Source organism: Nanorana parkeri, unplaced genomic scaffold (genome assembly GCF_000935625.1).
Source record: "Nanorana parkeri isolate BGI_ZX_2015 unplaced genomic scaffold, ASM93562v1 scaffold898, whole genome shotgun sequence".
Taxonomy (NCBI): domain Eukaryota; kingdom Metazoa; phylum Chordata; class Amphibia; order Anura; family Dicroglossidae; genus Nanorana; species Nanorana parkeri.
The window spans coordinates 308,709-324,043 of NW_017307166.1; the positions used below are offsets into that span (position 1 = coordinate 308,709).

Here is a 15,335-nt window from a genome sequence, read left to right on the forward strand (position 1 = left end):
AATACTGGGTATGGCTGACACCACTAAGTCCTCAAAATGCTGTGAGGGGAATTTATCAAAACTGGAGCAGAAAGGATCTGGAGCAGTTGGTAATAGTAACCAATCAGCTTCTCTCTTCAGTTTGTTCAGTTTAGTTTTGAAAATAAAAGATAGAAGCTGATTGGTTGTAGCCTGTTAAAGGAAACCTTTACTGAGCTGAATATGCAGGCTGCATTTGCTGACCTCCTTGTGAACATATCAGTTGCCTGACTAACTGTGGCTTTAGTGCTTTCAGACAGGGATAAGCTTCAGGCTCGGATCCAACATCAGTTTGACCCAAACCCAATGTTTGCAGTCCGAAAAACAGGCTAACAAATTGGGCAGTTTGTTTACCTGCCAAACATCTAAATGTGTCCTAACAAACAATGACACTCTGTGGCCTGCAAAAGTCAAATTGGTTGCTAGGACACTAGCGGCTGGTCCGGACAGTGCCATTGGTTTCTAGGAAGCAGGTAAGTACACTATTACAACCTATGAGCATAGGGCACAGAGCATCATTGGTTGCTAGAACACAGGGGACCCACAGTGTCATTAGTTGCTAGGATCCAGATGGCCCCACTGTGTCATTGGTTGTCATTTTGCACCACTAGTGTCCAATGACACTGTGCAGGTCCCACAGCCTCATTGGTTGCTAGTACTCAGGTGGCCCTGGGTTCAGTTTGATTGGACATTCGCCAATCTGTGACTCAGAAAATATTCAAGTCACTGAATTAGCAGGACAACATTTTTATCACGAGCAGATAAGCAGATTACATTTTCAGAAGTAGGTCAGTAATGGCAGTAAAACATATTTATTTCCTAACCACCACAGGTATGCACCCAGTTCATCTTTCAGTACTTTAGGCCTCATATATATTAAAGCCAAAGTAAATGGAAACTGTTGCCCAGCGCACACAGTCCTGCCAATAAAATAAATAAAATATACTGTATGGACTGAGTGATAGTGCCTGTAGCAGGCAGATGCATTATTTCATTGGAAGAAATAAAAATTCTACTGTATATATATAGATTCATGATCATAAAAAAAATATGGATTTCTGGAAAGGAAGCAAAGAACTAACTTTTAAGTGTGATAACCCAAAGAAATCAGTATTTATCTTGTATTGGTCTTATTTCACAAAGATGAATTTTGATTGGTTGATATGGGTTATTGCATTTAAGAATTAGCACTTTGCTCCTTTCATCCTCTATTGAATAAGGCTAACCCTTAGTTATTAAGCTTCATACTTAAGTCACATGAACGTTTCCTTTGCAATTATGGGTCTCAGTGGTACTGGGGAAAAACACATGCAAAAAGGGTGTGCATGGAATATATTTGGATATTCTGCTTTACTCCTATAATAACCTATGCTAGTAGGTTAGCTTTCGCCCATATTAAACCTGCTTTTGTATGAATACGTGTTCAAGAGCAGGCACTAATGTCAATGTACTTTGTAAAGTGCTGCAAACCGTGCTATAAAAATAAGTGCAATAAATATGTAGTTGCTATCATGGGTAACCACATCACATATGTAATTTTTTTTAATAAAACAGAAGCGGAAATAAAACGGAAACAAAAGTGTTAGCAACCAAAAATATCTAATGAGACAGAAACCTTCTAGATCAAATACATCATAAAATAAGACTGGTGGCTTTGTTCATTGCAATCAATCCACCAACAGAATATAGTTGATATGACCATTTCTTATCTATAGTGCCCATGTTTGATCATTTTCATGAAATAATCATAGTCTCACAGTGCAAGTGGCTTTCAGGATTCAGTGCATGGAGGCTTTTAGGGGTTTTGTTTCCCCCACTACCACAAATTATGCAGTCGCATGTTTCCCGAAGTTGGGGAAATCACAGGGGTCAGCACACCTGGAGAGTAATGGAATAGCCTCACCCTGGGAGAATCACCTGGGAGATCATATAAAGGCTTTCAGGATTTAGTGCATGGAGTCTTTCAGCGTTCATTGTATGGAGTCTTTCAGGTTACAGTTCATGGCAACTTTCAGGGTTTAGTGCATGGCAGCTTTTAGGGTTCTGCCTTACAATTAACAGAAGATGTATTTGTTTCACTATCTACTACCTATCTTAGCTCCCCTGTTAGTTTATTTTAAAAACGAGAGCAGTATAAATAAGTGTAAGAAGTAGAAGCAGCTCCCTTGATATCAGCTCTATAATTATAATCACCCAGGGGCTCATAGATTCCTCAGGTAACAACAGTTCACATATCAGTATCATCATCTCTGCCAGATCCCATGTGGCCATATAAACAGCTGTACATTACCTTAGCTGTGTAATTTCCCTGTTTCATGGCAAGTCTCACCAGACATTCCCTATAGGCTTACACATTACACAAACATTGCTTGTCTCTGAGAGACATATAAGCTTTGCTCCATACAACATGTCTTACAAATTAACAATATATTTTATGAAGAATTTGGCAGGAATTAAAGAGTTGCACACGTCCTAAGTAACTGACAATTACTTTGTCATTTCAAAATTGTTCAACTGGGGGAAGCAGCCCTGGGCTGGCATTTTGGCTGAGATAGCAGAATCCAGAACTGATGACAATAAAAGTCTCTTCGGACCAGTCAGAGCAGCTGTAGGATGTTTAACCCCAACTTGTTTTTTAAAGGCCAGATCCCCCCATAACTGTTATTTGTTTACAATGGCAGATTAAATTACCTTCCCTGCAGTAATGTGTTTCCACCGCATCCCATAAACTCTTAATGAAGGCCACAATCTTGAAGTGGAACTCTCCTGAGCAAATTGTTGGCGCTTTATAAATCCTATGAAATAATAATCACTTTTTTCCCTTAATTTATCATTGTGCAGAACCCACTAGTGGAGCGTAGCACCACCAGTTGCCTTATAATAGCCACAGCACAAGTGTGCGGACATAGGATTCTGGTGGTGATGTTTTGCCACTGGTATCCTGAAAGTCAGCATATAGATTAAAGTGACACTAAACTCAGGTGTTAAATTCTAAAAATGCACTTGAGTACCTTAACTATTAACAAAACCGTAGCTTATTTGTGCACCACTCAGCTGTAGATCCTTAAACATTCCCTTGATTTATGCTGACACTGTCCTTCCTTCTGGAGGGGGGCTACTTTTGTTCCCCACGGTCCCTCTGTGTGTTGTAAAATAGCCACAAGCCTAAGCTCCCTCCTGAAATGGACTACAATCTCAAAACAAGATAAATAAACTAAAAGGTGAGATTGTAGTCCATCACAGGATTGAGTTTGGAGCATTGGTTACTTTACAACACACACAGGGACCATGAGGAACAAAAGTAGACACCCTCCAGAAGGAAGGACAGTGTCAGCACCAATTCAGAGATGATTTGAGCATCTACAGCTGAGTGATACACAAATAAGATACATTTTTGTTAACAGTTAAGGTACTTGAATATATTTTTAGGATTTAACTCCTGAGTTTAGTGTCATTTAACTCCACAGCAACCAATCCCCTCTACCCTCTCCTGCTATATTATACTGTTTCTGTATTTATATAGCTGCTGTATGATTTCCTTTTTAACATTAAAACAGAGGTTTATAATTGCTTTTCTTTTCCAATAAGAGTAATAAAGGGGACCTTCACTCCCAAGTGGAGTTATCCCCCCTCTCACCTTACAATATTTAAAAGCCTTTTTTGAATGTTTAAATGTTTACATTTTATTTAATGTGGCCCGCCCCTCTACCTCCATTCTTATATAGGCTAGAATGGCATGTCATACTCTGGCAGCCTCCTGGGATATCCAAGTCACATATCCCAGGAGGCTGCAGGAGCAGGTGCACACAGTGGCTGGAGGGTGGACCTGATGGCACAACATCGAGGGGCAGCTGTAGAACACGGGAGAGACAGATGAGGTAGGAAGGGAGATGGCGGCATGGGACCTGGCTGATGGCAGCGCATCACAGCCAGGGCAAGTGAGTTTTTTTTAAAGAAAACCCTGCTTAACTGGTAAGAGGGGATGAAAAAAAAAAACTGGGGGGTGTGAATTCTCTCTTTAAGTATCAAGAAATGTCACAAGAACCATGCAAAAGGAACCATGCCCCATTTCCAGCGCGAGCATCTCCGGTTGCTAAGAAACGAGCGGGGAGATGTGTAAGCACCATACACATTTCTCCGCCCAGCTCTTAGCAACCTGGGACACTCTTGCCAGCGTTCTGCCGAGCTCCTGGAAACCAGTGATGGTTATATCTGTTAATTTTTTTATTACTTTTAGTGACCACGTTGGGAAGATTAAACCTCACTTCCTGTTCCTGTGACAGCAGGACAAGAAGTGGGGGAGTGTTTGTCAATGGGATAGGAAGACACAAACATCAATAATATCTTGACAAAGGTTTTAACCTTTCTATGTTTTACTGCAATATAACGGCTTTGTTGCAATCTATGTCAGGAAGGGAGTAGAAAAATCCACAATGGCAATGCCGTCAGCAATATAAACCTGATGGAGGTCATAACCTTTTACCACTCTATCATTGGCTACAAATTTTTATCACTTTCCATAAATCTCATTGTGTCTGCTAGTAAAGTATTACTCATAAAAACACAATATAATCCTGTATATTGTACATTTTAATATACCGTATATACTCGAGTATAAGCCGTCGCGAATATAAGCCGAGGTACCTAATTTTACCACAAAAAACTGGAAAAAACAAAGTTAACCTCAGTAAAAAAGCTAATTTACTCCGTCTTTTGAAGTTTGGCCACAGATTTGCCTCTAGTAAACTCAGAACTGAAACCTACTTGGGGAATTGTTCTGATGTAGTTTCTGTGCAGGCAGATGATGCTAGCTTCATGGAAAGGCAATATACGTTACTACAGAGGCTGTTAGGTTTCAGGTGGGTGGCTAGATGTTTCTTGTTTCATTATTTTAATATGTTACTCCGTTGTACGCTGTCAGCATAAAGAAAATGACTGTATCTTTCCCATTTGTACTGTAAAGATTGCTGTGCCAAGACCCTGGTTTTGGGTCAATTTTATTTCCTTTTTTTTAAGCTATGGAAATATTTTATGCTTTTTTATTTATACAAAATCTTTATTTTGGAAATAACCATTTACATCAAAATGCTTCACATTTTATCTCTCTGATTGCCACTTCTATGGTACTGAACATGTAGGCAGGATAGGGAAAGAGTGGGCACACATTTCAGCAGTTTGTCTTCCAACAGAGCAGTTAAGAATATACAGATAAACATGTTAACTGTAGCCTAGAGCTCCCCCTGCTGGTTGTAATGCATATACACTATTTCATATTTACCGGACTGAAGTGAATGAAATTTTTTTTAAATGTGTTTAGTCCTGAACAAAAATATATACGCACATAGCTCACACTCCAGTTCCATGTTACCTGTAAAATCTACTCTAACTATTGACATAACCTGTTTGCAGAATCTTATCAAGCAGTAAAGGACTTTAAAACAAGCACTCAGTACACCTCTCTAGCTGTATTTATTGTGACATTACTTATTTTCAAAACTTTGAAAATACATTTTTATGCAATGTTCATAGGTATAGAGATGAATGGGGGCTTATTTTTTTTTTTTAATTTCAATAATTTTTATTGAGTATTTAGACATAACAGGTACTCAAACAAATAAGGCACAGAGAAGTATCATCAGAGGAAATCGTTACAAGTATAACATCAGTCAAACAGGATACAGTGCAATGACTAGAGGTACAGGGATCAGTGTAAACAGTAAGGACAGATCTAATGAGGTAATGTGAGCACCTCAGGGAGGATAGAAAAGGCAGGGAGGGATGGGGGGGAATTAAAACAGAGGTTTATAATTGCTTTTCTGTACTTCCCTTTTTCAAGCAGTAGATATATGCAAAAACATTACAAAAAAACGTTAACAAAAAGGTTAAAACTTACTTGTGTCTCCGCCGCTCGCTACCATTCGAACATCTAAAGTTTCTTGGTCTGCTGCAAAGGACCATGGAGCGTGCACATGCGCAGTAGAGATCTTCTGCCAAGAGAAGAGGAGAGACACGGGGTAAGTCAATGCATGCAGCGTGCACCAGCACAGACTCAGTGGGACAGTAAGAGAGAGTCTGCGGTGGATCAGAGACCAGCACCAGCGCTGGAAGGATTCCTGAAAACTACAGGAAAGAAGAAGATGATTAGATCAAGAGACATAATTTAAGGTAAGTACTTAAAGCAGCATTGATAGTATGTTATAGACTGGCTTTTTTTTGTTTTTTTTTTAAAGCAGTAACGCCTCCCCTATCAGCATTCTTCTCGAATATCCACTGAGTTTCAAGGGAAATTTCCCTTTACTCTTTTTGCCTTAACATGACTTTGAATTTGAACTGAACTAAGCAGAAAATGACTGTTTTACTGGTTCACACATACTGGTATCTCTAAATACCAGTATGTGTGAATGTATTGGACATGACAAGGAGGATATGAAAAGCTGTGTTTGTAGCAAGTACTAACCGAAAAGATCATTACATTTGTGTTGAAGGTGACAGCGGATCATATTGACTGCTTCTTTTTTCTTCCAGGATGAATTAACTGCAGTGAATGTAAAACAAGGATTTAGTAACCAACCTGCATTTTCTGGAGATGAGCATGGATCAGCTAGGAACATTGTCATAAACCCATCTAAGGTAGAATCACTACTACTTTTTTCTTTTTTTTTATCAACTACAATTTACTAATTTTGCATAGCATAGACAAATGTTTTCTGAAGCCTGGAACACTTACCAACAGTGCTGCACATACTCATAACAAATAATTAGTGCAAGGTCTCACTGGTAGATAAATAGCTCATGGCTCGGCTTGTAATCTAAAGAAAGGACTAGATTAAGTCCACGCAAGTGGGGACAGTAGTGCTCCCTGTTCTGCTCATATATTCTACGTTGGACAATACATTCACTCCAATGACAACCACCAGCCACTAGAAGGAATGTGGTGATTTAAAGTGATGTTAAAGTCTAAATGTTTTTAAGCCATTTCAAATGCTAATTAAATCACTTACAATGAATGCTGCTCATTGATGTTTAAAAGTTTTAGTTTCTTCCAGAATCAGCTGGTCTCCTGAGCACTGCTCCTGATATTCAGTTTTAGGGTGCCCCCTTTCCTTTGCAGGGTCCTACGGAGCCACCCTTGTGTGTACTAGTAAGCTGTGTGTGTGTGTCTCTACAAACACACAGACTGAGCAAGTCAAATCACTCTCCCCCCATCTTCTCCTTCCTTCTTCCTCCCTTCTCCAAGCTAGTACTGTAGTTGGACAGCTACTGGAGACTGCTCTGCCTCTTTTAATCTTGTACTGGATAGATAATTCAGGGAAGCTGAGCTGAGAGAGTTGGTGCTGTTTGGAAACATGATAACTGTAAGTGCTTGGGCAGACATTTACAGAAATACTTTGCTGGCCAATGTATATTTGTTTGTTCTGAATTATTTATTGAAAAGTGAGAAAGAGTGAGAGTTTAATACTACTTTACCTTGTTGTCTTAAAGCGCTACCTACAGGGCTGTGCCTTAAAGTGTATATATTGCCAAAACATTTTGTTAGTTTTGGACAAAGTTTAAAACCCCTGTCAATTTATTTTTTGGTCCCATTGGGATGATTTCCCTTCACTTCCTGTCTTAGAGGTACAACTGGAAGTGGGTAGACATCTCTACAAAGTGAGAGAGTTCCTTACCTTGTATATATTTCCTCTCATTTCCTGTTATCTCTCTGGGACCCAAAGTGAAGGAAAATCTCCCTGATGAGATACAGATAGCAATAAATAAACTGATAGGGTTTTTAACCAACCATTCTCCACTCCATCTAAAACAATCACAATTTGTTTTGGCTTTACATGCACATTACCTAAGAGAGCATACATAATCCCCTGTAGTACAAAGTCTACGTGGCAGGGCTGTCTTGCAATAAGATCAGCAATGGAATAGGTTGTCATTGGCTCCCAAAGAGGCTGTTTGCTGTAGCAGTACTTTCACCATTGTGTACAGGCATATTTTCTGCACACTGCATACCATAACTGTCAACATTTCTAATGGTAGAAGGCTGGTGACAAGAGAAATCTTTTGTCAATGATGATACTACAGGCCGACAAAAAGAACTTGTGCACTAGAGCTGTATGCCAGGACTTCCATAACTACATTTACCGTCTAGTGATTTATGTGCGTAGATGTTGCCATGTCTTGTTGCATGCAAATATATGATAAATGTCACCAACACACCTATGTCTTGTGTCCATAATCCATATTTATCGATGCAGACTGTCACAAAACAGGTTATCAGGTTTTAGTATGAATATGATATGGTCATACTAAAACCTAATGGAGGGGACCCTCAATGGCCCTGGAAATGTTGTTTTGTGACAGTCTGCATCAATAAAGAGGATGGATTATTGACACAAGACATAGGTGTGCTGGTAACATTTATCATATATTTGAAGATGCACGGCGCCATCCGTGGTTACTACAGCACCCTCCTTCATACATAGGGGTTCCGGTAAGGAGTGCAGCAGTTCCTCTCCAAGATTGGAGCAAAGTTATGTCACATTGAAGAATTTGATCTCATAGCAGTAATGGCCTTTGCACTGTGGCTTGATCAGATATCTCACTTTCCTGTTCTGATACAAGATGTACATTTTTCTCTTTTGGTACTAATCTGAGAAACAGTTTTGAACAAAAGCTTCATTGGTTTCTTTAAAACCTAAGGCCCCATTCATATTGAGCGATTCGCAAATCGCGCATTTGCTGCGCGATTTGCATTTTGCGCGATATCGCGCGTTTGTCGCGTGATATCGCGCAAATGCTTGCATTGAGCAAGCTAGAATCGCTGCAAAATCCGCTCCAAAAAGGGTCCTGCTGTAGCGACGCACGACCCGCGACAGCGACGGACAGAGCCCCATTGCCATGCATTGGAGAGCGATATCGCGCGGTAAATAGCCGCGATATCGCGGGAATTACCGCGCGATAAATCGCTCAGTGTGAATGGGGCCTACGATGTATTTGTTTAGATGTCATTTGAGAGAAGATATTTATGTTATTACGTTGCTTCCATCATCTGGAAAATGAGAGAAATTTAAAAAGGGGCAATTTTAGTGTTGACTAAGCAGTATCCTAATTTTTCTTCAGTTAAAGTCTGTCTCCGGGGAACTAAAAACTCCCCTTGAAGTGGAGCTGCCCCTGCACTGCAACAGTTAAATGCTTGTTTAGGTCTAGGGTTCCCGTGTAAAGCAGATTTACTTACCTGATCCCAACTCCCTTGCAGTCAACACTCTCCATGTCTCCCATGTGCTCCAGTGTGTGGACTGCTCCTCGGCATCCCACGTATAATGCGGTCAGCGCGTCTCCAACTGCCAAACTGTTAGGGTGAAGTGGCTGCAAGTGCCAGTCTTTAAGTCTGGAAGGTACCTGCAGGAGCGGAGACCAGGTAAGTAAAAGTCCTTTCACAGAAGGATATAACCACACAAAATGTATCTTTTTTCATACTGTAAAGTCCATAAAAGAACCTGGTAACACAACTGGCATGTGTTGCTTTTATAGACTTTAGGTCCCATTCACCCAGGGACTTATGCTGCATTCTGGGATTCCTTTGGCGGGATCTGTCAGCAGCAGTCTGCAGGTAATCATACATGGAACATTGTCATTAACTTGAATGGCAACAGAGGCTGCATCTGAAGGGGGCCATCTGTGATTCCTGCGGCAAGAAACCGTAGGTTCTTGCCGCTGGATTCACAGAACGTCCCCTGTGAATGCCGCCTTTCAGTACGAAATAAAAATGCAACTGGAGGAGATTTTCTTGTGTGCTGCCATCTTGCTGTAGACTGATGTGTACCCTTGGAAAGTGGATTGTGACTTTGCACCAAGGTGGTTTGTGTGGGGTATAATAGGGTCAGAGCTGTGTATCCTAGGATGAAGTAAATGTCCTTTACCCAGGTACCCGAGACCTAAACAAGCATTAATCCTTTCATGGCTTTTCCTTTCCCCTTCTCTTTCCTTAGGGCCCTGTAGGAAAGTCACTGGTCTTTAAACAGTAATGGCAATAAATGCAGCTTTATTGCATCCAACGAAAAAGTAACACAAATAAAAAGGCCTACTCCACCTTAGGAGGCTAACTAGACAGTAGTGTCCCTCACTACGTCCTACTGGAGCGGCTATTCCAGCTTCCAGTATAAATGGACAAAAACCACAGTCCAATACAAACAATTGTTCTGACAGACCTTATTCTCCAGATATGCAGACACTCTCCAGTCTGTGTCCATCCAGTGCAGCCTGGATCTCACTCTGAGCTCTCACTCCCTCTCCGTCACTATCAGGTGCAGGCTAATTAATAGAGAGAGAGAAAGAGAGGAGGTTTACCTGTTGGGCCAGGCTTAACCCTTTCCTAGCCAGGGAAAGCTGCCCTTTTCAACCTCTCACTGACATACACAGAGTCGTGTACCCTGTCACAGCCCGTTCACACCACATCCAGATCATCACCAGACCAGATTGTTTCCGGACCCAAAATGCATCCTAATGTATCCCTATGCTATTTCTGTTCACACCAGCACAGCCTGTTCCAGACCAGAAAAATACTGCATGTCTCATTTTGTCAGGTCTGGAATACACTGGAACTGCGGACAGGTTCACACCATTTTCTGCACCAGATCAGTACCAGATCTGGTCCAGGAAATGGTGTGAACTTGCCCTTACTGCAAGGGAAGTTTTTTTTCCCCAGGGGTAAGTCTGTTACATATTTATTTGGACATGTACTGCTTCATATACAGTATTTATGTATCCTAGATATTAGAATTTTTAAGCATGTGAATGCTAGGATATGAAAATAACAATGTTGTCTACATTTCATGTGTTTGCAGATTGGCGCATACTTCAGCAGCATTCTTGCTGAAAAACTAAAATTGAACACCTTTCAGGATACGGGGAGGAAAAAGCCACAGATTAATGCTAAAGACAATTACTGGCTTGTGACTGCTCGCTCTCAGGGTGCGATACACAGCTGGTTTACCGATCTAGCTGGAAACAAGCATCTCACTGTTCTAGCAAAAAAGGTAAAACTCATTTATTAGTGCTATCGAATGTGCAAAGAACTTATTCAACAAGGAGTATAAAGAACGACAAGATTGTGCTGTAACCCATAAAAAATACATTTTGGTTTACTGCAGCCAGGTTTAATGCTGACCATACAATGATACAGTTGTTCAATATTACAATTCTTTTTAAGAAACAAATTTTATATTTCTAAATCTAATACACTACTGTATGGGCAGTTAGGCCAATGAACAATCATTTTCATTGAAAAGGAGCAATTGGTTTGAGAAGAAAGTCCATTCCAATGCACCTAAACTGATCTTTTACTTTGTTGCATCACAATGATTTTTAAATTAATGATCATTTGAAACAACTGTGCCTATTTTTAATTAGTTGTTATCATTAACTGTATGCTATCTATACACATAATGAGGAATTCTGACTGATCACTATGGATAACTGCATGTTGCAGCATATCATCTTTGCTCAGTGCACTGCCTTACTGAATAAACATGTAAGTGTCTGTTTTGCATATATAAATCATTTTGCTAAATGCATGAGTCTCTTTTACACATAGCAATACTAATAATGTTAATCTTTTTAGGGGTCTGTCTTTAGGTGTCTAGACCTCAGTGCACTGCATTTGTCAGGTTTTGTGCTGCTAAATATAAAACAACCAACATCGGCACCACATTGTGGGGTAACACACACACAGTTTGACTTACGTTTTACACAATGACCTGTGTCAATGGGCTTTGGGTTTGAGTTGATGGCACCAGTTTGACATAAGTCTGAGAAGCTTCGGAGATCATTCAGAATCCATTGACAGTTGCATTTTATCTGCCGTTGACTGCCCAACTTGCATTTACTGGGTTTTGCATTTTCACAGACATGTATGTGAATTCAAAACCTGTTAAAAAACAAACAAAATCCTGTCGACAGGCTCTAAAGGAGTTAAATGTAAAACAATTGCATCCCGTGCCAAATGTGTTGAGCTGCACCTATTATTACAGGTAAATATAAATAGTGTTGCGCAATCTAAATTGCAATTAAACAAGTTATAGTGATACATACAAGTGTAACTCCCTTTTAAAACCACATAATCTGTTGTACTGTGATTATACACCGTGCTTTTCAATTATAAAGTACATCCTACTTTTATACAAAGTACTAATATTCATGCAATAATTCCACAGATAAAATTTATTTACCAAACATATGTCCTAATGTGTATCAAAAATGATTTAATTTCCAAATAATAACAAGTCCATGTCCCGTTTTATACTGGTTAGTGAATCCAATTGCCAGTGCTGTCACACCACAGGTGATGATGAGTCGGGCTCTTATTCCACAAAACAAAAAGCTGAGACCCCCCATGCGTCACTGCACCAAATCAGTCAATCAAAACAAATGGCAAATGCACTCATCAATTTGTCACTAGCTTTACAGCAAGGTGCACATGGAAGGGCTTAGTACAGTACAATAGCAAAAAGTTTCCCAGCATGCAAAAAAACTTGTCTCACCGCCAAGGTTAAAAACAGATGTTTAGATACACGTCTTCTGCAGAAAATGTGAAAGCCGCACAGCCACGCCAAGGCAGCTCTATATAGTGCGGTCCTAACTCTAAACTATGTGAGTCTTCATCTTGAGCACATGTGGCAAAAGATCAAATTGGGTGCAGGTTTGTCAGGAGGTAGCCCAACCTCCCTTAAAGGCACAGGGACGAACAGGGGACCCCGCACATCACAACGGCAGCTGAGACCCCCCATGCATCACTGCACCAAATCAGTCAAGCAAAACAAATGGCAAACGCACTCATCAATTTGTTACCAGCTTTAGAAAAACGGCCCGGAACGCATCAAAAACACGGCAAAAAACGTGGCAATAACGCAGAACAACCCTCTGCACTGCGTGTGCAGAAACTCATGCAGATTTGGTGTGAACAAGTCCTCAAAACACCTGAACAATCTGGATGCAGCCATTGTTCAGGTGTTCAGGTGTTTTGAGAGCCATAGGGGCCGACAAGCAAGACATTGAAGCTTGGCCCAGCGGGAGATTCCTCCATCCACACAGTTTAGCGTAGATGGAGGAATGTGTTGCACTTTTTCCATCTGACCATAGAAAATCTATAGGTGTATGGCCAGCTTAAGGAAGATGGAACAGCTGCTTTTTGGACACCACAGCCCAGGTAAGTCTCTAACAGAAATTCATGGTAGCAAAGGTATTCACCTGCATTCCTGTTATTTACTTCACACCCTACCTGATCAAACCACAGAAAGTAGTTGACATACCTACACTTATCCCTGGATGGATCCCACTGAGTTACCACATTTGCAGAACTGTTGTAGCTAAAATAAGAGATTTGTGATTTAATCTCCCTGAATAGCTGGTGTGCTAAATGGAAAGTCTCTACCAGGAAGCCTTAAGTGTATTGGAAGCCAAAGGGTATCTAACCAGTCATTTTTCATAAATGGCTCTCATGCTGTGAATATTTTTATTTCTTATTAAATAAAAATAAAGAAAAGTACAAGCATGTGTCTCCTCTTAGCCTGCTGATTCAGAGCCAACAGAAAGAGGGCAGAGGCTTTCATGTGTTACATTAAAGAAGGCACCCCAAGGATGACTTTAAATGTGCATGTTCATTGCTCATTCCTAACAGCCAGTCATGAGGTTGCCTGATAAACAGGCATATCAGTATTCTTATGTATACAATAAAGTCATTTTATATTATCATTTTATTCAACTTAATCTAAAGTTATGTAGATTCCCTCTACAGTACCTATTTGTTTTTCAGTGAGTATAGCCAGTTTCTCTTCTTAAAAACTGCAAAATTGGGACTCCAAACATGCATGCAAAAGCACATGCATTTTAGCATGCCAAAACACATGGTTCAAAAGTACCATGTGCTGTGGTGCACCTTGTTTTTAAAAAGGGAGCACACACTTCTTTTGTTCGATGTACATGTGTTGGGCAGCACATTGAAATGAATAGGCTGTGCAAATGCCCTGCACCTTAATGCACGCAAAATGTTCATATCTGTGCTCATGCTATTGCATACGCACAGCTGCTAACCAAGCCTAATGGGGGTGCTGTAAAGCACAATCGCTGTGTAACACTATTGAGCAGGAAGCACACCCTGAATATTTAAAGTAGAACTAAAGCCCAAACTTTTTATTATTATTTTAGATAGTGGAGAGGGAATGGAATACCTGCTGGGGTTTTATTGCTGTCCATGTCCTTGTTAGGGACATTCACCCTCTATTTGCCCTGGTGACTGTTATTATTAAGAGTGAAAGTCAAATTTTGAGATGTCACCAAAACAGGAGTAAATGGGAAACCTTCCAATGGGGACACTAATTCCAGAGGCCCTGGTGACTGAGCATTTACTCTCACTTTATTTGTGGCTATGGAACAGGATGTGAAAGGAAATCTTTTCAATGGGACAGATGGCAAAAATTCCCCCCCCCTTCATCAGGACATTGATGAGGCTCTACTAAGGATACATACAAAGAGATATATGAGCATAATTCAAAGATCATACACATGTCTTACACCATGTTATAGATATTGAATAGTAATTATACAAACATTTGAGATTATGTAGACTTCAACTCAGGCTTTTGACTGTTAAAATACCATGGACGAGCGTACGGGTACAATCAGAAGGACCTGAAGTCAATAGACACACTGCAAACTGTGATATTATACATAAATATTAATATAAGCTAGAACACAATCATCTTCTAATCAACATTATAAAATTGAAAAGTAATTATCCAAGATTTAATAACCTGATCATAAGAATCTCTTTGAGGTCATATACCTTCAGATGTATGGTCAGTATGACCATTGACAAAAGGTGTATCAATCAAGGATAATCTGAGCCCTCCCCAACCCTGAACGCATCTAATGATGTTAATCCACTCTGGACCAAATCCATCTTTGCACCCTAAAGGGGTCAATGCAAGATCTCCACATTTCATTCCACTTTATTGAAAGAATATGGCTTCATTCCATATACAGCACTTACACTTTTTACTGTCCATACATTCCTATGGACAGAAAAATGCAGGAGCTGTGACTCCCAGGTGCTTTGCAGATACAGGTATATTTTATGCTGTATGCAAATACGCCTATATTTGCTCCCGAATTCACCTGTGTGCATAAGCCCTTAGGAATGTTTGCTGTGATACGGCTTTGTATGTAGAAAACTGAGTTTGCAGTTTTATTAGGTATAAAAAAATGTTTTAAAAATTGTACTTTTTGGGTCAATGAGATTCCACAGAACAATAAAATAAAGTGAAAAGCTG

General features: G+C 40.1%; 1 protein-coding gene across 1 annotated transcript in view; it reads left to right on the forward strand.

Moving 5' to 3' along the window:
* Positions 1-15,335, forward strand: part of MED12L (mediator complex subunit 12 like) — a 339,629-nt gene that overhangs the window by 1,198 nt on the left and 323,096 nt on the right. Inside the window, exons 2-3 of the mRNA XM_018565890.1 lie at positions 6,544-6,648; positions 10,854-11,045. Coding sequence (XP_018421392.1) covers positions 6,544-6,648; positions 10,854-11,045 — 297 coding nt within the window. The remainder of the gene's footprint in view (positions 1-6,543; positions 6,649-10,853; positions 11,046-15,335) is intronic.